The sequence below is a fragment of the Mirounga angustirostris genome, unplaced genomic scaffold (genome assembly GCF_029215605.1).
Source record: "Mirounga angustirostris isolate CCGP_5_RB_7025 unplaced genomic scaffold, mMirAng1.0.hap1 SCAF_4, whole genome shotgun sequence".
Classification (NCBI taxonomy): Eukaryota; Metazoa; Chordata; class Mammalia; order Carnivora; family Phocidae; genus Mirounga; species Mirounga angustirostris.
In genome coordinates this window covers 118,599,732-118,626,715 of record NW_026991712.1, presented here as the reverse complement: position 1 = coordinate 118,626,715, position 26,984 = coordinate 118,599,732, and the positions used below count along the sequence as shown (strand labels likewise).

General features: G+C 37.8%; 1 protein-coding gene and 1 long non-coding RNA gene across 2 annotated transcripts in view; one reads left to right on the top strand and one right to left on the bottom strand.

Moving 5' to 3' along the window:
- LOC135364155 (uncharacterized) overlaps positions 1-9,036 on the bottom strand; it is a 37,542-nt gene extending 28,506 nt beyond the window's left edge. The window contains exons 1-2 of the long non-coding RNA XR_010410865.1: positions 7,655-9,036; positions 665-2,275 (exon numbers count right to left, since the gene is read on the bottom strand). This is a non-coding gene — a long non-coding RNA (uncharacterized LOC135364155). The remainder of the gene's footprint in view (positions 1-664; positions 2,276-7,654) is intronic.
- CLCA2 (chloride channel accessory 2) overlaps positions 1-24,591 on the top strand; it is a 39,820-nt gene extending 15,229 nt beyond the window's left edge. Inside the window, exons 8-14 of the mRNA XM_045897285.3 lie at positions 573-750; positions 2,133-2,239; positions 4,567-4,791; positions 7,301-7,571; positions 10,664-10,834; positions 14,137-14,370; positions 23,412-24,591. Of these exons, the coding sequence (XP_045753241.1) occupies positions 573-750; positions 2,133-2,239; positions 4,567-4,791; positions 7,301-7,571; positions 10,664-10,834; positions 14,137-14,370; positions 23,412-23,854 (1,629 nt within the window). The 3' untranslated portion in view covers positions 23,855-24,591. The remainder of the gene's footprint in view (positions 1-572; positions 751-2,132; positions 2,240-4,566; positions 4,792-7,300; positions 7,572-10,663; positions 10,835-14,136; positions 14,371-23,411) is intronic.
- The last annotated feature ends 2,393 nt before the right edge of the window (positions 24,592-26,984 follow it).

Here is a 26,984-nt window from a genome sequence, read left to right as displayed (position 1 = left end):
GTTGAAGGAATGAGTAAATAATAAATACAATGGCCAAGGCTGGGGGACTTCAGCATCATCTGGACAATTTCTAACACTGTCTCTATCCATTCTGGGACTGTCCCAACTGTAGCCATTTTTACCCTTGGGTTTTCCAGTCAAAATCAGCATGTCTGGCTGCTGTGTATAGTCATTCTAGACCTATCTAATTCTATTGTGTAGTCAAGGTTGAGAACCACTGCTCTAAGTCCTCTTATTGGTCATTCACTGGATGTCAGAGGCAGTGATAACACATAAGAATGTGCTCCCATACCTCTACCATGGACCCTATTCTAAACCAGGGTCATGTTGTGATGATTCAAACAGGAAGAGTCCCTCTCTACAAGCAAACCAGCAATGGCACGTAGGGTGACAAGTCCTGTGATGAAGTGAGTTGAGGACAGAATGGGATGGGCACAGAGAGCAGCGAGCCACAGAGGACCTCAAAGACGCATACGCCTCATGGGTGGGGAATCTGGAATGAGTGAATTCTTCCGTTCAGTGAGACAATTTGAATTATATTTCCTTCCAAATGACTGATACTCTATGTTCAGGTGGTTGAAAAACTGAATGGAAAAGCCTATGGCTCTGTGATGATATTAGTGACTAGTGGAAATGATGAGCATGTTGGCAACTGCTTACTCACCGTGCTCAGCAGTGGTTCAACCATTCATTCCATTGCCCTGGGTTCATCCGTGGTCAAAAATCTGGAGGAATTATCACGTCATACAGGTAAATATATTTTAAAAACCTTGTATTTTAGAGCATTTCCTTTAACTTGAATATTCAAAGCACAACCATGAAGCTCAGATTATGTCGATAGAATGTGTGGCTTAAGTGAAAAAAAATAGAAACAGTTATCTTAAGGAAAACAACATAAAAATCATTGTTAAAATCTGCCAAAATTTTGTGGATTTTTTTTTTTTAGAGAGGGGGGAGAGAGGGGTGGGGGAGGGGCAGAGGGAGAGGAAGACAGAGAATCCCAAGCAGGCTCCACGCCCAGTAAAGCTCAACACTGGCCTCAATCTCAAAACCCTGAGATCATGACCTGAGCCAAAATCAAGAGTTGGATACTCAACCAACTGAGCCACCCAAATGCCCCAAATTTTGCTGACTTTTAAACATTTTCCTTAGAAGGTGCCAATTATATACATCCATTGAAAATATAATTTTACCATTTCTTTGTTAAACCAATCTGAGCATGTATAATCACAGAGCTAAAAATATGTTTAAGATTAAATGCACTAAGACTGTTGAATCTCAGATCTGTACCTCTGAAACAAATAATGCAATACATGTCAAGAAAAAAAAAAAAGAAGAAGATAGCAGGAGGGGAAGAATGAAGGGGGGGAAATCGGAGGGGGAGACGAACCATGAGAGACGATGGACTCTGAAAAACCAACTGAGGGTTCTAGGGGAGGGGAGTGGGAGGATGGGTTAGCCTGGTGATGCGTATTAAAGAGGGCACGTTATGCATGGAGCACTGGGTGTTATGCACAAACAATGAATCATGGAACACTACATCTAAAACTAATGGTGTAATGTATGGTGATTAACATAACAATAAAAGAATTTTTTTAAAAAGATTAAATGCACTAATTTCCATAAGGACACATACCATATTGTAAGATACATATTTTCTTTGTTCCAAATGAGGCATGGAATAATTTTACCTTCTATTCCTTAGTCAATAAAAATGAGTATTGCTGACTTAAAAACTGAAAGTTAGATTTTATTGAATTATCTTTGAAAACAATGTTATCAGAATATAAATGTAAATGTAAATATATACCAATGATAGATGGCAATTACCCTAGGCTCTCTACAAATTACCTTAATTACAAGACTATTTAATAAATATTTACTGAGTTTTTATCCTGTACCAGATAGACGTTTAGACCTTGACATTACAGCTGTGAACAAAACAGACAAAACCACTCACCTCTGAGCTTACCATGTGGCTGGTAGGATGCCACACAAAGCAAGTCAAGCACAACTCCTTCCCCAACACTAGCCCTCTTTCATAAGAAAGGTTGTTGGAAAAGACCTAACTTGTTATTTTTTTGTTTTATTTTATACATTTTAATCGTTAACATCCCGATCATGTATTTCAGGAGGTTTAAAGTTCTTTGTTCCAGATAAATCAAATTCCAACAGCATGATTGATGCTTTCAGTAGAATTTCCTCTGGAACCGGAGACATTTTTCAACAACGTATTCAGGTCAGGATTTCGTTGGTATTACACTTACAGATGGGGCTGCGGGGCAGGGAGAAGGAAGCAAGAAAAAGAGATGAATTGTGCTGCCTCATTAACCTTATTTGAATATGGAATAATTCTTGCACAGAAGGCTTTTAATGAGCTTCTCTTTTTTTTTTTTTTAAGATTTTATTTATTTATTTGACAGAGAGACAGCGAGAGAGGGAACACAAGCAGGGGAAGTGGGAGAGGGAGAAGCAGGCTTCCCTCCGAGCAGGGAGCCCGATGCGGGGCTGGAGCCCGATGCGGGGCTCAATCCCAGGACCCTGGGATCATGACCTGAGCCAAAAGCAGACGCTTAACGACTGAGCCACCCAGGCGCCCCTTTTAATGAGCTTCTTGGTCTTCACTTTCACTTCACTTCACTTTTACCTGATGTCTGTTCTTCTCCACCCTAGGAATAATTTCCTGTAATTGCTACCTCAGCCTTTTAAGGTCTGGAAGCAGAGTGTGCTTCTTCCTAGTAGCTCAAACTGGGAGTGGAGGTGGGGTGGAAGTAAGGCCAAGAAGTAAGAAACCGTGTCTTTATTTTAGTTCTATAACTTTTCATCAGTCATAATCCTTTTTTGGCTTCTTTAAAAACTTCTTTGAAGCTCCTCCCTCATATTAACAGGATCAACTATTTCATTAAATTCTAAAAAATTTTAAATATCTCGTTGACTACTGCAATTTACTTGACTTTGCTCACAAAGGCTTCCTCTGATCGATTAAGCCATTTTCAAAAGGCCAAATTTTTTCTAAGTACTTTAAAGATATTTTGAACATAACTGAGGGTTTGGACAAAATTTTATCTGATGTTTCCTTACAGATGGTAAGTGAACCTGCCAAGTTAATGATTTGATATGAACAATGAAGGCAGTTAAATTACTCTTAGGAAATATTTAACATGAAGATTATATATATGTAATATATGTACACAGTAAGGCAATACCACAATTCCATCATTAGAAGTGAAAAAAGGTGAACCATAAATGAGAACATATATTATAAATTAGATTACACTGGGCTCTTCCAAATTATCTACCATGTGATTTCTTCTTTAATAATGTGAAATAAAAACAAAAGTTCAAAAAAGTTTTTTTAAAAATTTAACAAAATATTATTCATATGACTCAAATTAGCCTCATGTTCCCAAACTTGGCCACCTCTCCCCAGTTGTATGTCATTAGCCCCACTAGACTGTGGGCAGAAACTACATCTAAATCCCCTTCAACAGTGCAAGCCCAGCACAGAATGTGCCCCAGTAGTCAGCAGACCACAAACACTTGTAAAATGGACTTGAACAAATAATCCACAGTGTTTTTGCTGTCATCTACCAAAAATTTTATATGCTTCCCAAGTTTGAGCAATATTATAGAGCGTTACACAGTGTGTTTATTTAATAAATAAAATTTTTGAAGTTATTTATTGACTTGTGTCTGTAGTGACTACATAGTGATTAAATGTAGGGGCTCTGATGTCAGCCTGCCTGGGCTCTATCCCAGTTTCAGCTCCTTGCCATGTGACAACTAGACAAATGATTTCTCTAAGCCGCAGTCTTCTCAACTGTGAATGTGGATAACAACAGTACTCACTTCAGAGGGTTTTCATAAGGATTAAGTGAGATAATATATGTAAAGCATTTAGCACAGTGCCGTCATCTGTTTGCACTCTGTATGTATTATATGCACACACACACACACACACGTGCACGTGGCTTATTGTGAATGGCTAAATAATTATTTTAATGTACCCAAGCCCCCTGAAACTCAGTGTTTTATTTCTTATTAAAATATATAAAAGTAGGGGTGCCTGGGTGGCTCAGTCATTTAAGAGTTGACTCTTGATCTCAGCTCAGGTCTCGATCTCAGGGTCGTAAGTTCAAGTCTCGCACTAGGCTCCATGCCCATAAAAGTATCTGGAGAGATAACATATAAATTAAACCGCTTAAGCACATTCACAAACAAAATTTTTTTAAAAGCTTGTTATTATAATTGCTGATCCGAGGCTACTATTGATTTAGATGAGAATTAGTATGAGAACAGCTAAAATCTCTCTGTAAAAAATAATGAAGTGACACTTGTATTAACCATAATAGACTATTTTATATCTTCTGTACTCCTATAATACACAATATTTTGCTTTGGAGAGGTATTTGTATGAAAAGTTATTTATCTAAATATAGTACATGTCAGAACTAAATTATTTTTATTTTTGCCCATTTATTTTTGTTTGTCCAGAAGTAAAGAAAAAGATGGAATGTTTATGCCTACACTAGAAACTTTCACATATATGTGTATTTTCTTGAATAGCTTGAAAGTGCAGGTGAAAATGTTAAACCTCACCATCAACTGAAAAACACTGTGACCCTGGATAACAGTGTGGGCAATGACACTACCTTTCTAGTCACATGGCAGACCAGTGGTCCCCCTGAGATTGCATTATTTGATCCTAATGGAAGAAAATACTATGCAAATAATTTTACCACCAATCCAGCTTTGCAGACTGCTCGCCTCTGTGTTCCAGGAACTGCTAAGGTAGGTGTTGTGAGCTTGTTCATAATGACAACATTTACAAGTCAAGTACATAACTTTCAATCGAATCACATAATTAAATGCACTGTATAAAGAAATCCTATTCTGATCAAAATTTTACTTTAAATTCATACGAAGGCATTTTGTGAATGTTAAAAATGTAAGAGAAACAACTAAGTTATGTTCAAAACTTTAAATAATGGATACCAAAGTCTTCTCTCTTCAACAGTGGAAATTAGTATGTATGCAGTACAAATAATTTATTTTTGCTTACTTCCTTCTTTACAAAATTCACACATAGTTATCTATATGCTTAGTAAAAAAAAAAAAAAACTCTACCTAGAATTTATAATATGAATATATGCAATACATATGGTTTTGAGTATCTTCTATGTGCTGGGTCTTGTTCTGGGTGCTTTACAATAAAATACCATGGTAGGAATAAGAACAGGTTACTCAGAGCATACAGGAATGATGCACAGGCTTCCAGGGAAGGTGACTGCTTCCTGGAAGTAAAAACATCAAAATGGAAATATGGAGGATAAAGAGACCAGAGGTGTCAATGACATTCTGGGCAGAGGAAATAGCACATAGAAACGCTCAGAAAAAAACAGAATATAGTTCTTCATAGAACTACAAGTAGGTCAACATGGATGAACTACACAGCAGTATATAAGGCGGAGATTTAGGGGAAGGAAAGAGAGGAAGTGATGAGGTTAGACACAAAGAGGAACCATGTCAGCAAGGGCTCTGTATGCCCGTAAAGGCAAGAAGAGCTTGAATCCTAAAGGGAAAGGAAATTGCTAGTGGTTCTCAGCAGGGTGGTGAATTGATGAGGTCCACCCATGCACTGCCTGAGTGCAGTCCTTCCCCAGCACCTTCGGCCCTCCCCACTCCCAGATCCCTGTTGCAGCCTCTCCTAGGATTTCCCTGCCTCTGTTTCACCTCTACCCCAGTGAGTCTTCTGAAGCATGAATCTGATCAAGCCTATCTCCTATTCAAAACTAATTGGTGGTCTCAGGATAAAATCTATGTGGTTATGTTACATATCAGGCAGTTTATGTTCTAACTTTTGCCCAAGCTTATTTCTTAACCCTCTTCCCAAACATTCTCTGCTCTGCTCCTCCTTACTTTTCTCTCAATTCATCATGTTCTTTTCACATCATGTTCTTTGCACAAGAGCCAAGAACATTTTACCTACTTTTTGCTGCCTTTGCCTGACCTGTTAGTCTGCACGAGGTGTCCTACAGCAAAACACACATTACACCCAAAGAGAAGGTTTTGATATGGCGATTTGTACTGTTTGTTACTAATGTTATGATTCCAAAAAAAAAGAGAATAAATAGATGATCTTGATACTTGAATTATGACTTCATAGGAAAATGGCCAAGCTCATGAATCCCAAAGAAGAAGGCTGACTAGGGTGTGGTGGCATCTTAATTTTCCACGTTGAGTCACAACTTAACCCCTTGCTGCTTTCTCTTTCCCCTCGAGCTGTACTGTGTTCCTCCTGTTACTTCTAGGGTTTAATAAGAAGCAACAGTGGAGTGCCTGGGTGGCTCACTCAGTTAAGCCACCAACTCTTGGTTTAGGTTCAGGTCATGATCTCGCAGTTGCGAGACTGAGCCCCGAGTTGGGCTCTGTGCTGGGCATGGAGCCTACTTGAGATTCTCTCTCTGTCCCCCTCTGCCCCTCCCCCAGCTTGTGTATGCTCTCTCTCTCAAAAAAAAAAAAAAAAAAAAAAAGAAGCAACAGCAAGAATGGGGAAGAAAGGGATATTTATATATAATCTTATCCAAAGAAAACTTCTGTTATTTATAGTTTAAGCTTTTTTCTTTCTGACATTCTTTTGCAGGTTTCCCCCAGGCAGCCTAGACAGGCAAAAGAGAATGGCATTTAGCAATATTTCTACAAATTACTCAACACAGGCATTGTAGAATCCTGACTTATTAAAAAACAGTGTTCCTTTTCTTGGTCTCTAATAGTGTATGTGGGTTAAGTGGTTTGAGATTTCTGGATATTCAGGGTGGGGGTTGAGGGACATGAAGGGAAGGAAGGATACTACTTCTTTTTAATCCAGTTATTCACATAAATCATAATTGTCCACTTAATTTGCTATAATTTTCTCAACTGTAGAAAAGGAATAAAAACATTGAAATGTCTTTTGGGTGAAGGGGCTCAAGTTAACATTTGCAAAATACTTTGAAGCTGGACACTTATCATTATCTTCCAAAAATGTGAATTAAAATATGTCCTCCCCACAAATAAGTTCATGGTATAATTCCCTAAGAAGTTACCTAACAATAAAAGTGGGTTGTGCTGTGAAAGCCATGTAAATAATGAATTGTTAAACCAATATTACTTTCCCTGACATTCTTCTGTAGTTACTTCAGAAAATGCAGCATCAACAAAACAAGGATTAAAGCCCCTAGGAGCTCAGACTTATGCTTTAAAATTAAGGGTTGATTTTTTTTCTTCACATTTGACAAAACAAAAAGGCTTTGTTTTGCAGCCTGGGCTCTGGACCTACACACTGAACAATACCCACCATTCTCTTCAAGCCCTGAAAGTGACAGTGACCTCTCGTGCCTCCAGCTCAGCCATGCCCCCTGCTACTGTGGAAGCCTTTGTGGAAAGAGATAGCACCCGTTTTCCCCAGCCTGTGATGATTTATGCAAATGTGAGAAAAGGGATTTATCCCATTCTTAATGCCACTGTTACTGCTACAATTGAGCCAGAGGCTGCCGATCCTGTTGCACTGGACCTTTTTGACAATGGAGCAGGTAACAAGGAATGTCATGTCATTTTTCATGCTCTCGAGAGCTGTTGTTGTGTTATGATGCTGCACTATCAATCTTAAGCTTACCTGTAAAAGTCCTTCAATTCAATTATTTTTCTCCTCAAATCTTTTGAGATTCCCAAGTCCTCAAGAGAGTCACTGACATACTGAGTAGCTACAGGTCACATCTGCACAAGGAAAGAGAATGTGAACTTGGGAAGAGTCTCCTTGAGGTTCCTCAGTGTGGCTGTGGGGTGAACAAAAGGGTGGGAGGAAGTAGCTTGACACCTAGGTCTTTATTTGGCCAGTGACATTAGCAACTCACTGAGGTCACACAGAACAGGCTTTTATGTCCTTGTGACATGCCCATATTCCTCTAAGATTCACCAGCTGTATTATTCACTGAAATAAGAAGATTGGACAATTAAAATAGCAAATGAAAACCCAAGAAGTAAGATGCAGCGGTGGTCTCCTCAGGCCCAATAGTGAAGACAGAATTAGAAACTGAACTTGTGAACTGGGAGATAACCCCAGACTATTCTTTAGCCAAGTACTAGGGTTGATAAGAGGGAAGAGCCAGTGCATTTACATGTATGATTTGCTCACAAGATGACCAGGCCAGCAAGCCTAGTGGAATCATGACAGAGATTTTTCCACCACGGGGAAAACAAAGTAAAAGAAAACCAAACCCTACTTCAAGCGCTCATTCTACACATTCTACATCATACCTCACAGACAGCACAGCATCAGGCCAGGAAATAGCAGCTCCTAGACTCTTTCTGACTAACTTTTTGTCTTAAAAACAAACTCCTTTGTTGTTTTATCTTTTCTGTTCTGTTCTTTCCCTAAACTACATTCTCAGAAGGACAATAGGCCTCAAAATCTATGTGAGCAGCCACAAGTGTTTGATCTACTAATAAAACTATACTCCTGCACTCAGGTGTTTCCAAGATAATTATTTTTCAAGAGTCTTAGGTTTGGCAACCCGTTAGCATCTTGCCATGGCAATCTTGTATGACATTTATGAAACAAAAGTTCCTTCAAAGGATTTTAGTCCAAATCTACCTCAGAGGGACACCAGAGAAGTCCTCTCATTTTGTCTGTTGGAATGGATCCAAATGAACGTCTCATGCTCTGATTGCTTATCCATGGCTACACCTTTTAGTTTCTGTATATAGTCCAAAAATGCACTTTCCAGAATGCTTCCCCTTTGCTTCAGCCTGTGGGCTGGCCTGGAGAATAGATCCTGTTCTCTTAGGAGAGATCACCTGAGTCAGCTCAACAGCTTTTATATTTATTCCCTGGAACCATTTTATTTATTTGATGTCTAAATTTATACTCTAGGGGAGCCTGGTGGCTCAGTCGGCTAAGCGTCAGACTCTTGATTGTGGCTCAGGTCGTGATCTCAGGGTCATGAGATTGAGCCCAGCGTTGGGCTCTGCACTGGGCATGGAGCCTGCTTAAGATTCTCTCTCTCCCTCTGCCCCTCCCCCTGCTCACATTCTCTCTCTCTTTCTCTCAAAAAAAAAATTATACTCTAATGAAAGAAACAATGGAAAGTATTGCTTAAGTGTCAAAGTGTAAATTTAGGGCTTGTTTTTTTCCCCAATACTTAACACACATGTAAATGGCTAACACTTATTCTTATAATGGAAGCAGTATTTATCTGCTGCCATATTCATGAACAATAATAAAATGTACACTTATGAAGTCCTTTATAATTTAAAATGTGCTTTCTCATGAACATTCTGAGATAATCAACACAACAGCCCTGTGAGATAAGTTTTCCCCATTTTATAGATGAGAAAACTGAAGCTCAGAGAGATTGTTTCACAGCTACTGAGTGGTGGATCCAGACCTTAAAACCAAGTCCCACGACCCCCAAGCTAGTGTTCTTTCCCATTTCTTTCTAACTCAGGGATTAAAAGAGGTAGGGGTAGTAACTGTGGCACAGAGAGTTTTTCCTTTATCATTTCTTAACAAATAGATAGACCTGATTAATCAGTAAACCTCTAAATACCAACATTTTATTTCTTTCCAATAGATAAAAAATTTCTAGACCTACTATCATAATAAGTTGCTCAGCACTTTTTATTTTAATTCAATATACTCCTACTTTTCTCCTATTAAGGAGCAGTCCTGCCTCTGCAGTAGGGATTTGAGAGCACTTTAGTGGTGATACAGTGCTAAGGTCCAAGGCTGAGTATGTGGTGTGAACTAACTCGAGGAAAGGACAAGCCATTTGCCCAGGGTGGCCACCTGCACTTGAAGAGTGAAAGTGTTCTGCACTTGGGCTAAGCTATACCTCCCACTGCTACCCTGGAGTCTGGGCCTCCCCACCATTCAGCTGGACTTGGTTTGGAATTGAACTGCTCTTCAAGGAAAGAAGTCTAGCTCTGGCCAAGCTTTCCAAATGCCTCCTGAAGCAAAGCTCAGTGGATCGAACCAAAGCCTGTCAAACCCCATTCAGCAAACCCCTCAGAATCTAGAACAATAGTTCCATGTTACCTCCTAATGAGGAAATTAAATAATTTCACACTACTTTATCAACTACCAGATTTTTTTTTTCATCAGGGCTGCAGGATGTTTATAAATCCCTTGAAATTGTATGAAATGTGTATATGTGCATCTATATTTATTTCCTGGAACAGAATAGCTTTTATCTCAAAAGAGTCTGTAACCATAAACAAAAAGAATATGCTTGATTTCCATGAAAAATTAGTATTATTTTCAGTGATAAGAAGAAGAGCTCTAAAGGTGGTTATTATATGCTTTATGAGCACTGAAGCACAACTCATTCACCTTCAGAAAATAATTTTTCAGAGGTTAAGGAATCACAGGGAGAAGTTAAGGAGCCATTGGATTTTAATATTAAAAGTAGCTATGACCATCATGGTCATAAATATGTCTAAAAATTTAGACATCTATATCCAAATGTCTATAAATTTAGACATCAATTCCAATCCAAATCCATTTGGATTTGCTAAAATGGGAAGAAAGAAGGGAATAAAGCTTATTATTTAATGATTTAATTAAATATTAGTAATCAACTGTGATGACAAGTGGTGACATTGAGCTTTCTTTTTATATATGCAGGTGCTGATATTATAAAAAATGATGGAATTTACTCGAGGTATTTTTTCTCCTTTGCTGTAAATGGCAGATATAGCTTGAAAGTGCATGTCAGTCACTCCCCCAGCATAAGCGGCCTAGCCTACTCTATTCCAGGGAGTCGTGCTATGTATGTACCAGGTTACATAGCGAACGGTAAGAATCATGAGCACTGTTATGTAACAGCATTTAACGTATATATCGCTGGTCTGTGTGTGTGTGAGAGAGAGAGAGAGAAGAGTAAGAGAGAGATGGAATTTCAAAACCCTTTATGCTTAAGTCAATGTATAATTTGTGCTATCTCTTCAATCCTCAGTGGTTCAAGGTAGGCAATCAAGAAGGCAATAGATAATTCCCACAGATATTCCATAGATATTTGTTCATTTTAGTCATTATTTTGAACTCTTTCTTGTGGCTGTTTCATCAGAATTACTAACAGTTAAAGAGATTTGTTGATTTTTTTCTCATTTATAGCTCCTGTATTTCCTCTATAGAGGTTTAGGCAAGAAAAAGAGGCAAAAGTAGTTAGCAGTTGAAAGAAGGAAGCAAACAGCCCAAACAATCCACACAAAAAATGAGTTCCTGAATAAATATGAGTTTGGATGTTACAGACAACTGAGTGATTCCTGAAGATGTCCTGTCTTCCTTCAAGAGAAAAGCACCAAATAAATAGAAGATATACATCTTTTCTTAACACCATTATTATAGTTCCCAAAGGGAAGCAGTGGTTAAAGTGTAACAGACAAACAAAAATATGCTATAATCATTTTAAACAATCTCAAAAAGATTTCTAAACATTATTTCCCAAACTGTAGAATCTTTATGAATACTTTTCATGAATTTTAGCAGCTATAATTAATCATAACTATTTCATAACATGATTCTATATTTTTGGTCTTTATGTACTTTTAAATAGAAAATAATCAAGCTGTTCCACTGAATTTGCATCTCCTGATAATTTTAGTTTTTCCTAAAACATAATTTACTCTCCTATGTATTTACTTTGGGTTACTTCAAAACCAGTGTAAATCAAATTGCAAGGTAACATGATTTTATTGCATAGATATGATTTTGCATCTAGCTATAATAGTTATAAATAAATATTCCTTCTTTCATTTATACCTCAAACATTTTTGAAGGCTTACTAGGTGACGGGCTTAGTCCTAGGAACTTGGGATAGATAACAGGTAGAATAAGACTTGATTCCTACTGAGGAACTCAAAGGTTACTGTCTTGTCTAGTATCTTTCTAAAATCCTGAGTTTAAAGGATACACATTATCAGCATCTGGTATACAGTGAGATTAGAAAAGTAATATTCAACTGTCCTTTCATCTGTGTATTTTGTAGAGGCTCTTAGCAGCATAGAAAGAAAAAGCTAGGTTTCCCTAGGCATGTCTACTACACATAACATTCACTTTATCAGCTCACTTTTAGAAGACCACCTTGAGCACACACTTCATTAAATAATGGGAGCTGCTCTATTTTCATGCCACCAAATCCCCAGACACAGCAGTGTCTGCATCCTTCTCCTCTCCAAAGGCCAGTGTCTCTACGGGATCTGCTCTGGATCCCATCCAGAGGACTTGAGATCTCACTCTTGCATGGTCCCACTCTACCGACACCTCTGAGCAGCATTCAAGCATGATTTATCATCCCATATTTAAAAAAAATTCTATTGTTGGTCTCCCTTCAGATACTGTCCACCTCCCTGTCATCGACTTCCTTGACATTAGTCTAAACCTGCTGCCTGCACTTTGACACCTCCAATTTATGACTCTGTTTGCCACAATCTGACTTCCACCCAAACTCCCCAAAACTGGAATGGCTCTGGGCCTAGTCACCAGTGACCACTCTGCTGTTAAATCCAAAGAATATATGTCAGTCCTCAGCAGTGTCTGAAACAGCTGATTGATTTCGCCTTTGTCATCTCCTGGCTTCTACAATTACCTCTTATGTTCTGGAATTTTTTTTTTTTTTTTTTTGGTCAGGCTCCTTTTCCAGCTCCTCCTTTTCTATCAAGCCTCTAAGTGTTGGCAATTCTCAGAGCTCAGGCCTAACCTTCTTACCCTACCATCTGGAGCCACTCTACCTGGGTTCGGAACCTCGCTCCTCCATGTACTGCTAGCTGTATGACTTTGGGCAAGTTACTTAGTTTCTGTTTGCTTCAGTTGCATCATCTTGAAAAAGGGGGGGTAATAACTGTACCTTCCTTATAGCATTGCTAGGAAAATTAAGTAGCTGATACCTGTAAGATACTTAAATAAGTACCTGGCAAGTAGTGAGCCAGGCACTCAATAAATGCTATTTATCATTACAATTGAAATTGTTATTAGGTAACCTCATTAACCCATATGACTTTAATAATATCTATATGCCTATAACTTCCCAATTGATAAGTTCAAAAATATTAAATCTAGATAAAAACCTCTCTTTTGGTTTTTATGTCTAACTGGCTCCTTGTCATCTTCAATTAAATGTTATAAAGGAATCACAAACCTTGTAACTTACATTTTCAGTCTTTTTCCCTTTAGCCTGCTTCTCTTCCCAAGTTGCTCATTTTAGAAACCTGGGAGCTGTTTCTTTTTCTTTTCTTTTTTTTTTCTACCAACTTTCCTTCACCATTCCATACTCAAACCTATCACCAGCTTTTACTGATTTTATCTCCAAATCACATCTCAAACTGCCTACTTCTGCCCTCCTCCCCACTGTTGTCACCCAGCCCACCCTGCCATGTCCCCCTGTCTGGACTGTTGCAGTGGCTGTCTTAATGGCCCACTGCTTGCTGTGCTAGAACCCATTCTTTAACGAGAGCAGCCACAGTGACCTGTTAGAAAGTAAATGTGATCATGTCACTGCTCTGCTTCCCCACAGCTCATAAGATGAAACTCTAAAATCATTAGAGTGGCCTGCAAGGCTCTCTAGGAGCTTCTCTCTCTGGTCTTATCTCCAACTATTCTCGTCCTTGCTTTAATTAAATTTTTCTAATTTGCAGGGCTCTTTAGGAACTCAAGAGTTTATACAATCTGTTCCCTCTGCCTGAGATATTATTACCTCCACTCTGCCTGGCTGACTCTTACTCACCCTTTAGGATGCCTTTAAATATTACTTCCTTGATACCGCTACAAATTATGTATCTGTGTTATTTTTCTTCACATCACCCTGCCCTTTTTCCTTCTTATGTTTATCATGACTGATAGTTTTATTGGTATGACTATAAATCCCAAAAGGAATACTCTTTTGTCTGTGATTACTGCCTTCAAAATATTTATTTAGTGAAAGGATGGATGGATGAATGAATGAATGAATGAATGAATGAATTGTGGAATAAACAAACTCAGTTATTCTAAGGATGTAGTAAAGAAAAAAAGGTTTTAAAATGTCTCCTCAGAATCTCTCAAAAACAAGCTACTCAGGAGATTGTCATTTGTGGTTTTGGCCGTTCTTTTCTTGGTCACAGGCAACATTCAGATGAATGCCCCAAGAAAATCCGCGGGCAGGAGTGAGGAGGAGCCAAAGTGGGGCTTTAGCCGAGTAAGTTCAGGAGGCTCCTTTTCCGTGCTAGGAGTTCCAGCTGGCCCCCATCCTGACGTGTTTCCACCATGCAAAATTACTGACCTGCACGCTGTCGAAGTGGAAGAGGAGGTGACTTTATCTTGGACAGCACCTGGAGAAGACTATGATCAAGGCCATGGTAGGTTTCTTGCTTCACTACCTGTATTTCTACAAGGTGGCATTTCCAATAACTATGTCAGGGGTTAGCTGGGTAAAAATAGCTTTGGGGGCTTCAAGCTGACAAAGCTGCAGAGGATTGTTATGAAAAGCTTTGAGTTGTTGATGGGGCCTTATATGCTAGAGGTAGGAATGGGAGCTCATCAGCTCCCCAGAATTGAGAAGGCCCTGGTAAACGAACTGACACTGATCATCTAGAAATCTTGATTGGAAACATAAATACCATATGCAAGAGTAGTTTAGTCTACAGAAGGGTTTTGCATTACAGAGCATGGGCCTCCAAATACTGGAGGTATTTAGTTTTCTGAAGATTAGATAGTGGATAGTGAATTCAAAGATTTACAAGTCAGGGTTAGGGGAATAATTCCCGTAAGTCATGCAAAACTTGGTGCATTTTCCACCCCCACTTGTGGCCATCACTTTTGTTAGGGAGACTAGACCCAGTTTCATTATGTGGGCTTCCTTATCCTTGTGTGGGTGGACGCTGATGAAGTTCTTTCTTAACATTCCCTTTTCTAAGGCCTACACCAGGTTCAGGCTTCCAGCACCATTTCTGGATCCCTGTAGCAACTCAACAAAATAACTTTCCTCAGAGAATAACTTTTCTAACAGCTTTGCCATCACCAGAACATGGTTATCATTGGTTATACATTAAATAACTTATTTCCTGTTGCCTCTGATTGAGATGCCTGTAGAAACCAACCTTCTCTACTGAAAGCTTATTTTGTCAATATCAGTCAATAACAGTGACCACCTTGGGCCTTTGCCAGTCTTGCTTCCAACTTGGGTCATCTTTATCTGGCTTATAATTCTCTATCATCCATTTACTACATTCACCAGAAAGCATCTCAATTACAAATAATTTTGTGCTGCTGAGGAACATCAGTATTGTCGCTTTGTCTTCTAGTTCTTTTATCAAAATCTACCCCTTCTTGTCAGAGGAGAAGGAAGTGAAATACTTCACACTCTGAATTAAGGATTCTCCTAATTTAAAGATTGGAGATGTGCAATGATTGAAACTCTGGGATGGATATGTCCTTTGTATAAAGGAAAAAACTGTAACTTACATGTCAGGAAAAAATTGTTCCCACTCTGGCTTTAAAGCCAGCTGTTTGACCTTTGGCCAGTTGCTTAGCTTCCATTGGCCTCCGTTTCCTTATATGGAAAATAGGGCTACAAATATTTATTTCATAAGGTATCGTAAAGAGGAAATGAAGTGACATATATAAAATCAGAGGGGGAAGAGAAAGTATTCCAAGTTTACTGGGCTGCTGGTTTGTGTAGCTACTGCCTTCTCTAACATTTAGAGTAAGGAGCCACAAACGCTCCCATCTGTATTTAAAGGTAAGAGGGAACCGTGTTCTCACTCCTTCCTCAGTGCCTCAGAAGCCCCCAGTGTGCTGAAAGAGACATATGCCAGCTCAGGCTCCCATTACTACTGGAAACTGTTCCTCTGAAGAGCCCTAGTTATTTCAACTACACTGCTGAAGTATAAGAGTAGAAAGAAAGTGTGCAGTGTTAGTGGTTATTAATGGCTTGAAAAGAAGAGATACAACCATATGGGACTTTAGAATTGGTATCACAGGGCGCCTGGGTGGCTCAGTTGGTTAAGCGACTGCCTTCGGCTCAGGTCGTGATCCTGGAGTCCCACGATCGAGTCCCACATTGGGCTCCCTGCTCAGTGGGGGGTCTGCTTCTCCCTCTGACCCTCTTCCCTCTCGTGCTCTCTGTCTCTCATTCTCTCTCTCTCAAATAAATAAAGAAAAGAAAAGAAAAGAAAAGAATTGGTATCACAGTCGGCCTTAATCAAGGGAATAGAAAGATCTTCATGCAACTTCACTGATGAGCAGGATGCTTGAAGCAGATCTGGCTTGTTATAATATCAAAACCATAAAACACAAAAGATAAGTGGGGGGGATGCCTGGATGTGTATTAAGTTGCTGAAATTATTCTCATAACTGATTTGATGACTCAGCAATGGCAAAATTGACCAATTAGTCATGACTAGCCCAACTAGCAAATAGGCACCTGTTTAATCCATAAACATGTGCTTTCAGTCCCTATTTTTTCCCCACAAATTATTGTCTAGAAAGGCGTTGTCCTCACCTCTATGGCCAGAGTTAAAAATAATGGGGGCATGTCTCTGGCTTTACAATTATTAAAAATGTGACTATTCTTAAGAACCTTGTTAGCAATAAGTGAATATCTCATATATGGACAAGCATATCAGTATTTATCCAGATAGCAGCTCTTTACTATACACAATATCCTAGAAAAGATGACCAATTATGTGGAATAAACAAAATATTATCAGATCACCATTATGTATACAGGCTAGGCATTACGGAAATGGGTTACTTCCTTGGGTTTTCATTAAAAGTCTGGGGTAAAATAATTGCTAAAACTGAGTACCAAGCATGTTCTGCATCTCCTTTGTATTTTTTTTTAGAAATTAGGGACACTTGGGTGGCTCAGTCTGTTAAGCATCCACCTTTGGCTCAGGTCATGATCCCAGGGTCCTGGGATGGAGCCCTGCATTGGGCTCCTTGCTCAGCGGGGAGCCTACTTATCCCTCTGCCTGCCACTACCCCTGCTTGTGTTCTCTCTCTCTCTCTCTGTCTCTCTGACAAATAAATAAATATTTAAAAAAAGAAATTAAAGTGAAAATATATTTACTAAGCTACTATTAATGCCCAGCACAGCACTAAACATTATATAAGCATAATTTAAGATGGTCCTTGCACTCCAAGAATTTATAATTGCATACTGAGAAAAAAAGGCATAAAATGGTCAAAACCCACAGTTTAACACAATGCCATTTGTATGGTTTGGAAGCCACAGAAATTAAAAGGCTGTAGAGATCAGTGTGTGGGAGCAGAGAAGCCAGGTTCTTACACCAGGGGCCTGGGCAGAGCCTTTGGAGGGGGGCCAGACTCCAAAAAGCACCAATATTGTACCTCCTTCCCTGCACTGACTACCTTCCCCATGAGCCGAACAGCCTGACTTTCACACTCTTCCTCTGACATCGTTTCATCATGTTCTTATACAACTATTGTGACAACTTACTATCTTTAAAAGTTGTTGAAAATGTGCTGCTTCTGAAGAAGCTATTCAGTGATAGCAACTGTTCTTCTCACGACCCCCTCCTCTAACCCTCAGTTATACTACTAAGCTGGAAGAACAGTGAATGTAGGAGAGACCTAAAATAATTCTTAGGGGATGAATTGTATTTCAAATGAAGAGAGGAAATAGCAACTGTTGACAGTTGAGAGAACTCCCTGAAGATGGGACCAAGTATTCAACTTCCTGTCTTGGTCCTCAGTCCAAGCCCAGTGCTTTCCCTACTAGGAATCTACTGGTAAAGATGCTAATGAAGATGAAAGCCTCAGTAACTGGAAAAGTAGCACAGTTATTGGGAAATAAGAAATAGGAGGGAGGGTAGCCAAGTGGGAGGCTGCACGGCATAGTGTTAAAGGATTGGGCTTTGGAATCAGACATACCACCTGTTACCTGTGTAACCTGAGGCATACTTAATTTCTCTCAACTTCTGATTATTAATCTGCAAAAGCAGATGGTAAGAGTAGCTATCTCAGAGCGTTGTTAAGAGAATTGAATGCAGTGAGGCACAGAAAGGGATTAAAACAGTGTCTGGTCCATACTAAGTGTTCAGTAAATATCAGCATTTGTAACATTTTGGAGACAGAAGGGATCTTAAAGATGTGCTAGTCTGACCCCCTTGTTTCAAATGTAAGGGAATGACCCTGAGAGTTTAAGTGTCTTGCCAAGGCCATAGAGTTACTTTCATTTGCTAAAATATACTGTGAAAAAAGAGTTAAAGACCAAACCTAGAGATATGTACCTAAGAGGTCAAAGATGCAGAACCAGCCTGATTTCTTTTTCTCACAAGGAGAGAGGGAACATAACAAGTACTGTAAATGGAAGGTGTTTCTCCATGAATGTGTGAGCTGAGTTTGAGTCTTTGCAGTTGCTCTAGGTGCTCATGGTAGAAAGTAATGGGATTTAGAGTTGGAAGAAATGAGTTCATTTCCAGCACTACTATTTCCTAACTATTCACCATGGTAGCACATTTAACTTCCTGAGTCCTTACTTTTTATTTTAAAATGAGATGATTAATTTCACCCAGAGAGAGCTGTGGATGTGGAAAATCTTTGTCAATGCTGAGGCTTATGAAATATTACTTGTTTCATTATCTAGAAGACTCTGGGAAAGCACTATGGAGAGGGCTTTCTCCAGAGAGAACAACGGACATGGGAACAATGGATATGTTCCTTTTTTTTTTTTTCTTTTTTAAAGATTTTATTTATTTATCTGAGAGAGAGAATGGGAGACAGAGGATATGTTCCACTGTGAGTATAGAGTGGATGGTCAGCCTAGCTTCTCACCCATATCTGTCCTCCTATATTTGAACCACAGCAGGAAGCAACTCAGCTCCAAGTGGGTTCACTCAGGGGGAATTGGCTGATTGATAAACTTGAATATACAGCCTATTTTGTTTTGACAACCTTCTCTAAGGGTGCTTTATTCTAATTACTACTCAGGAATAGAAATAGTCTCACTATCAAAAATTATTATAGATTTGGAAACTGTTCAAAAACATAGTTATCAAAATATTTTCATTTTTTAATTAAAACTTGGAATGCCCTATGGTTTTCATTCCTCAGAATAAAATCCTCCTTTGAAGCTGCTCTATTCATTGTTAAATCTAATTTTGGCCATTTTAGATAAGAATTATGATATTATTAGAGTGGGTTAGTACTACAGGTGGCTTCCATTTTTTGCATAATTATTTGTTATTCATAATTTTATTTTTGAGTTGGTAATACATTCACATGATTGAAAATCAAAACAGTACAGCAATGTGAATGTAACACTTAAAAAGTACTGAACTATACCCTGAACTGTACACATTAAAAATGGTTAAGATGATAAATTTTGTTATGTGTATCTTACTCCAATTTTGAAAAATCAAAACAATATAAGGAAAATCAAAATAATAAACTTCCTGCCCTCAGCTTCTCCAAATTTAGCTGTTCTATAACATGCAGTTGTTTTTTAAATTATCATAGTCTGCCTTGAATTAATGTCATACCACTTCACATATAATGTGAGACTCTTTCAAAAGTATAATTCCTTGTACCCTCTGCCATCTTTTGTGGTCCTGCTATCATATATATATATTTTTAAGATTTTATTTATTTGCAAGAGAGAGCATAAAAGCAGGGGGAGGGTCAGAGGGAGAAGCAGACTCCCTGCTGAGCAGGGAGCCCGATGCAGGACTTGATCCTGGGACTCCAGGATCATGACCTGAGCTGAAGGCAGTTGCTTTAACCAACTGAGCCACCCAGGCGCCCTGCTGTCATATATTGTACTGCTACATTTTTATAAAGCCCACAATGCATTGTTATGGCTTCTGTTTTAAACAATCAGTTGTCTTTTTGATAAATTTTAAAGAGAAAAAAATAACACTTTTTTGTAACCCATATAGTCACCATTTCTAGTCTTCTTCCTTCCTGTAGGTCTGAATTTTTATCTATCATCATTTACCTTGTAGCTCAGGTCTTCAGGTGAAATTCTCTCAGGATTCAATTATGTGAAGATGCGTTCATTTCGCCTTAAGTTTTAAAGTACATTTTCACTAGATATAAAATTCCAGGGCAATAGATTTTTCTTTCAGTACTTTAAATATGTTATTTCATTATCTTATGGCCCCAATTTTTTTTCTGATGAGAAGTCCGCTATCATTCTTACTATTATTCTCCTAAGTATAAAGTGTCTTTCTTTCCCTTTGGCTGATTTAAATTGTTTTTATCTTTGGTGTTCAACAAATTAAATGTGATGTGCCTAAGTGTGGTTTTCCTGATACATATTCTGTTTGGGGATTGCTGAGTTTCCTGGATCTGTATTCTTTTTGACCAGATTTGGAATATTTCCAGCTAATATGTCTTCCAAAAATTTCTATTCTATTCTTTTTCTTCTTTTCTTCCTGGCTAATATTGATATGATATGATATGATATGATATGATATGATATGATTATATTACATATTACATTATATATTATATTATACCTGCATACACTAAATGGATATGTCAGTATATCACAAAGATCACTGAAATTCTGTTCAATTTTTCTCTTTTGTCCTGAGTGCTACAGTTTGATTTTTATGGACTTGTCTTCAAGCTTATTGATTTTTTTCTTCTGTTGTGTCCAATCTGCTATTAATCTTCTCAAGTGAATTTTGTCATTCTGTTCTTTTTCCAATTCTAGAATTTTCATTTTCTTCTTTTTTTAAGTTTCCATGTCTCTCCTCAAATTTTCCATCTCTTCATTCACTATATACAACTTGTCCTGTTGACTTTTAACATCTGCATCATGGTTATTTTATTTTATTTTTTAAAGATTTTATTTACTTATTTGACAGAGAAAGACAGAGAGAGAGCACAAGCAGGTGAAGCGATAGGCAGAGGGAAAGGGAGAAGCAGGCTCCCTGCCTGATGTGGGGCTTAATCCCAGGACCCTGGGATCATGACCTGAGCTGAAGGCAGACACTTAATCAACTGTGCCACTCAGGCACTCCTCATCATGGTTATTTTAAAGTCCTTGGCTATTAATTTCAAATCTCAGTCTTTTGTGACTCATTTTATTTCCTGATATTTTTCTTGACTATATATTACATTTTCTACTTCTTTGCATGTCTGGGGATATTTTTTTATTGTATATTGGGCATGTGGTAGTAAATTATAGACTCTGGAATCTGTTATATTCTTCTGAAGAGTTTTGAAACCTTTTCTTTCTTTTTTTCTTTCTTTTTCTTTTTCTTTTCTTTCTTTCTTTCTTCCTTCCTTCCTTCCTTCCTTCCTTCCTTCCTTCCTTCCTTCCTTCCTTTCTTTCTTTCCTTCCTTCCTTCCTTCCTTTCCTTCCTTTCCTTTCCTTTCCTTTCCTTTCCTTTCCTTTCCTTTCCTTTCCTTTCCTTTCCTTTCCTTTCCTTTCCTCTTTCTTTTCCCTTCAGAGAGAAAGAGAGAGAGAGCACATAAGAGTGGAGGAAGGGGCAGAGGGAGAAGATAGCCCTATGAGGGACTTGATCCCAGGACCCTGAGATCATGACCTGGGCCAAAGGCAGACGCTCAACTGACTGAGGTAGCCAGGCACCCCAAGAGTTTTGAAATTTTTTTAATACATAGTTTGGTTCACCTTGAATTTGAGGAGGCTTGGTTTTACTTTTGCCTAGGGTTCGTCTATTTCAGTTTTGCTCTTAATCCAGGGCATATCCCTTAATTCTGAAACCCAATCTTTATTCTTAAAGCATGGCTCTTTCAGTGTTTTAGTGGCTATCTTCAGATATTTACCATGATCCTCTAACTTGACAAGACTCACACTCCAAACTCTATACCCTTGGTGAGCATTAGCATAAAACTCTGCTCAGTTTTTCAGCCTTCTAGTTGCTGTTTGTCCCTTAAGCTCTTAATGTTTCACCCATACATGAATAATTAGAAGTCTTCCAATGGTTTGAAAAAAGTTAATGCATAGATTTGGGGTTGGTCCCTCTTTGGCTCCCTCAACTTTTAGCTACTCGGGCAATCCCATACTGTCTTCTGATTTTTCAGATCCAGAAGGTAGTTGGCTTTCCATTCCAGCTATCATATCTGTACAGGAGAGGGAAATGCTTTAAGAGGAAAAGCTAGGGGTACTTGCGTGGCTCAGTCATTAAGGGTCTGCCTTCAGCTCAGGTCATGATCCCAGGGTCCTGGGATCGAGCCCCACATCGGGTTCCCTGCTCAGTGGAAAGCCTGCTTCTCCCTCTCCCACTCCCCTTGCTTGTGTTCCCTCTCTCACTGTGTCTCTCTCTGTCAAATACATAAATAAAATCTTTTAAAAAAAGTAAGAGGAAAAGCTGTACAAACATGAATCATTCCTACTCTGATTTCCTTCTTTTAAGGATTGTAATGCCTCTGGTTTCTGCCTATTTTTATCTGAATCCAGTGCTTCAGTAGCTTTGTGGGTTTTTTGTTGTTTTGTTTTTTGCTTTCTTCCGAGTTCATACATGTTATCTTCTAGAGAGTTAGTCTAAGCTATGTAGCCATTACCAGAACTCAGAACTAAACTTTTACCTTTGACTTAAGTAATGCATATTTTTGTCACTTAACATTTATGCTTATGTCTTACTTAAGCTATTTTCCATGTAGAAGTTTTTCATTTTATGTACTTAAATTTTTTGTTTATGGCTTCTGAATTTTGAGTCTTAATTAGAAGGGCCCTTCCTACTTCAAGGCTATACTGGAATTTATCTATTGTTTCCTACTAAATACTTAATATTTTAATTTTTTACATCAAATTTTTTGATCATTGTGGCGTTTATCTTGAAAAAAATGTTTGTGATATGGATCCAGTTTTATTTTTTTACATCATTTTATCCAATTGTCACAACATCATTTATCAAGAAATTTGTATTTTCTCCCATTAATTTTAATTCTACTTCTATCATATACCAAATTCCTGGATGTATTGTGGCCTATTTTTAGGTATTAGTTTATTCATGCACCAGTACTGCAATTTTTAGTTACAGAAGCATTACAGTGTTTTTATATTTGATAGGTTTAGTCCTTCCACATTGCTATTTTTTAGTCTTTATATGGCCAAGCTTGACTATTTATTTTCCATTTAGCTTTACAATAAGCTTGTTAAAATAGAAACTAGAGGCACTTTTAATAGAATTATGTAAAATTTATAAAATAACTTAGGGAAAAATAACATCTTTATTATGCTGAATCTTCCTATTCAAAAAACATAATAAGTTTTTCCTCTTGTCCAGGTTTCAATATGAGTTCTTATATAGTGTTTTAAAGTTTTGTTCATATGCAATTTTTGGTTATGTTTATTTCTAGGTATTTTGACTTTTTGTTGCTATTCTCATTAGTCATTTCTAATAAACCAGAAAACCTCCCCAAGGGACTTAACCTTTCCATTTATATTTTTTAATTTCAGCTAACAGCTATGAAATAAGAATCAGTAAAAGTTTACAGAATATTCAAGATGACTTTAACAATGCCATTTTAGTGAATGCATCAAAGCTAAATCCTCAGCAAGCTGGCACCAAGGAGGTATTTACATTCTCACCAAGGCTTTTCACAAATGGACCTGACCACCAACCTGATGGAGAGACACAAGAAAGCCACAGAATTTATGTGGCAATACGAGCAATAGATAGGAACTCCTTAAAGTCTGCTGTATCTAACATTGCCCAAGCATCTCTGTTTATTCCCCCAAATTCTGCTCTTATACTTGACAGAGACAATCTTATATTGAAAGGAGTTTTGACAGCAGTGGGTTTGATAGGAATCATTTGCCTCACTATAGTTGTAACACACTGTATTTTAAACAGGAAAAAGAGAGCAGACAAGAAAAAGAATGGGACAAAATTAATATGAACAAATGTACAGGGTACCTTCCTACTTAGATATAAGATCCATGGCCTTTACACTTTACAAAAACATACCAATAAAGTCAAATTAACATCAGAACTATTAAAAATGCTTTGAGTTTTTGTATAATACAGATCAGATTTTTACATGGTAAACAGACAAAAAAATCTTTTATAATACTCATTTTTGGAAGGAAGTTAGGAAACCCTTAAGCTTTGGTTATGGACAAAATAATAAAAATTATTCTCCAAGATAATTTCTTTAAAAGCAAAGCAAGGGCAAGGGTGAACCAGAGTCAAGAAAAGCTTGTTTTACTGTAGAGGAAAAATAGCCCCAGGTAGAGGAAAGGAGATTGGTATAACTGTCTATATGAAGCAACTGCTTAGTTACTTTGATTAATTTTTATTTCCCCTTATCTTTTCAGAATAGGTTGCTTTCTTATGACTAAAGATCAAGCTGCATTTTATATATGAAGCCCCTATTGTAAAGTTCTTCACCTCTTGCCATTTGGTTAACTATACTACAGATCAAATCCCACTGCTAGTGCTCAAAGAGATCTTTGTTCACTGTAAGAGTTAGCATTAAAATGTGGGTATTATCCTTGTCCCCTGACATTAGTTTTGTAAGAGAGGTCTATTGAATTTATTGCATATGCGATTGTATTCTCATCAAAGCAGTTTCCAAGTTATTGCCTTGGGTGTTATTCAATAAAAATGGTTACAACTCTCATAAGGCTTTAAGTAAAGAACGAAAGACATAGTTCTGAGCTTATTTTTTTTTTTAAAGATTTTTTTTTAATTTATTTATTAGAGAGAGAGAGAGTGAGAGAGAGAGCGCAAGAGGGGGAAGGGTTAGAGGGAGAAGCAGACTCCCTGCCGAGCAGGGAGCCCCATGTGGGACTCGATCCCGGGACTCTGGGATCATGACCTGAGCCGAAGGCAGTCGCTTAACCAACTGAGCCACCCAGGCACCCACTGAGCTTATTTTAATATATACACAGGCTATATAGTTTTATTTGATTTCAACCAAAGAAGAGGCCATGGGGGACCCAAGGGAGAGGGAGAAACTGACCTTTGGAAATGATTAACTGATACTATCTTTTGTTTAAAGAAGATTCTGGGAATCCTTTCTCCATCAAAGGTTATTTACCTATGGGGGTGGGGGGTGACTAGAGTGAAGCACAGTTCACAAGGAAATAAAAACCATCTTTCATCTAATTTTACTATCCTTATTTTTTAAAGATTATTCAGCAATAGAATAATTTGTCTTGTATATTAGAGAACTTTAAACTTTATTGGATAAATATAAATAATAATGTGGAATAGAATTTTAAAACCAGGACCAATTAAGAATGAAAATTTGATTAAATTCTGGAGATGCAGGGAGGGAATTGTAGGAAATTGGGACAAGAGGAAAGAGAAAGAAGCATAGAGCTTGAGTCAGAGACTCAGTGCAGTGCTGAGGAGTAAAATTACCAGCAAATCTCTGTACCCAGGGTGCCTCCTTGCAGCTTAGACTACATCCCAGGTCTGACCTGTTATATTCTAAGTCTCACAGTGCCTAAATTTTTGCTGATGCACACTTGAAGCCCCTAGGCAGTCAGTCCCTCCTCCCTCTATTGCCATTATGCCTGCTAGCCTGGGATTTGCTTCTCTGTAGCTTCAGTGAGCTGATACTATATAGTACTGAGATGGGGTGTGGTGGGTTTTAAGCCTTTGAATGTTTTCCTAATTTTATAGATAGGAAAATTAAATGGTTAAGGGAGCAATGCAAAGCACTATGCTGGTTAACAGCAGAGGTATATAGGAGTAGAGCCAGGTTCTCATACTACTCCTTCACTCCTGTTTATTTAAGAAGGTGTGGGAAGATAGTGGGGATTATGCCTAGAAATATTTAACTCTTTCAAGGCTCACGTCCCCAGACTGAAGTTATGCCCTAGAACAAGAACAAAACTGAAATAGATCTGCTCTGACAAAGCCTAAAACCAAGTCTCCACAAAATCAAGATGATTCACCAATAATTAAACTACTGCTAGAACATAACTCAGAAAAAGAAAACATATACAGAGTCTCTACAAAACATCATGAAGTATCTAATAAAAAATCAAAAGACATGCCAACAAGCAGGAAATGTGTCCCATAATTAATAAGAATAAAAATCTGTCAACAGAAGATGAAAAATTGATCCAGATTTGGAATTAGCAAACAATAAGCTGGCAATACTATTATAAATATGGTAAAGAAATTATAGGAAATGGTAGGTATAAGTAACGAATAGAGAAGAAATTTCAAGAAAGATGCCAAAATTTTTAAAAAGAAGCAAATGAAATTACTAAAACAGAAAAATACAATGTATAAAAGAAGATTTTTGTAATGGATTAACAATAGACTGGTACTACAGAAGAAAGGATCGGATGACTTGAAGACAGGGAAACAAATCATGCAGACTGAAGCATTTCATTTTTTAAAAATGAAGAAGTCAAAATGACCTGTGAAACATTATCAAGTAGTTTAACATACATAGAAATGAGTCCCAGAAGTAGAAGGAGGAAAAACGAAGCACAAAAATATTCAAAGAAATACTAGTTGAAGTTTTCCTAATTTAACTTAAACTATCAACCCATGGGTCTAAGATGCTCAGTAAACCTAACATAGGATCTGTGCAAAGAAAATAACACCTCAGTATATCATAGGAATAATGACTGATTACTCATCAGAAACAACTGAGGCCTGAAGACAACAAAATGACATCTTTGAGTGCCAAAAGAAAAAATCTGTCAATGCGTAACTCTATAATGAGCAAAAATACCTTTCAAAATGAAGGCAGAGAAATAAAAGCTGAAATCATGTTCATCAGCAAGAAATACCAAAGTAATTTCTTTAATCTAAAGGAAAATGATATCTGGTGAAAATACAGAGCTACAGTATGGAATGAAGATCACTGGAAATTATAAAATGGTAAATGTAATATATTGTTGGTTTTCTTTACTTTCAATTCCTTTAAAAGCCAATTAATTGTTTAAAGTAAAAATAAAAACAAGGTATTATTTTATTAATAACATAATTCAGTAAGATATATGACAGCAAGAGCAGAACAGACAGGTGACAGATGGACTTATACTGTTAAAAGGTACTTA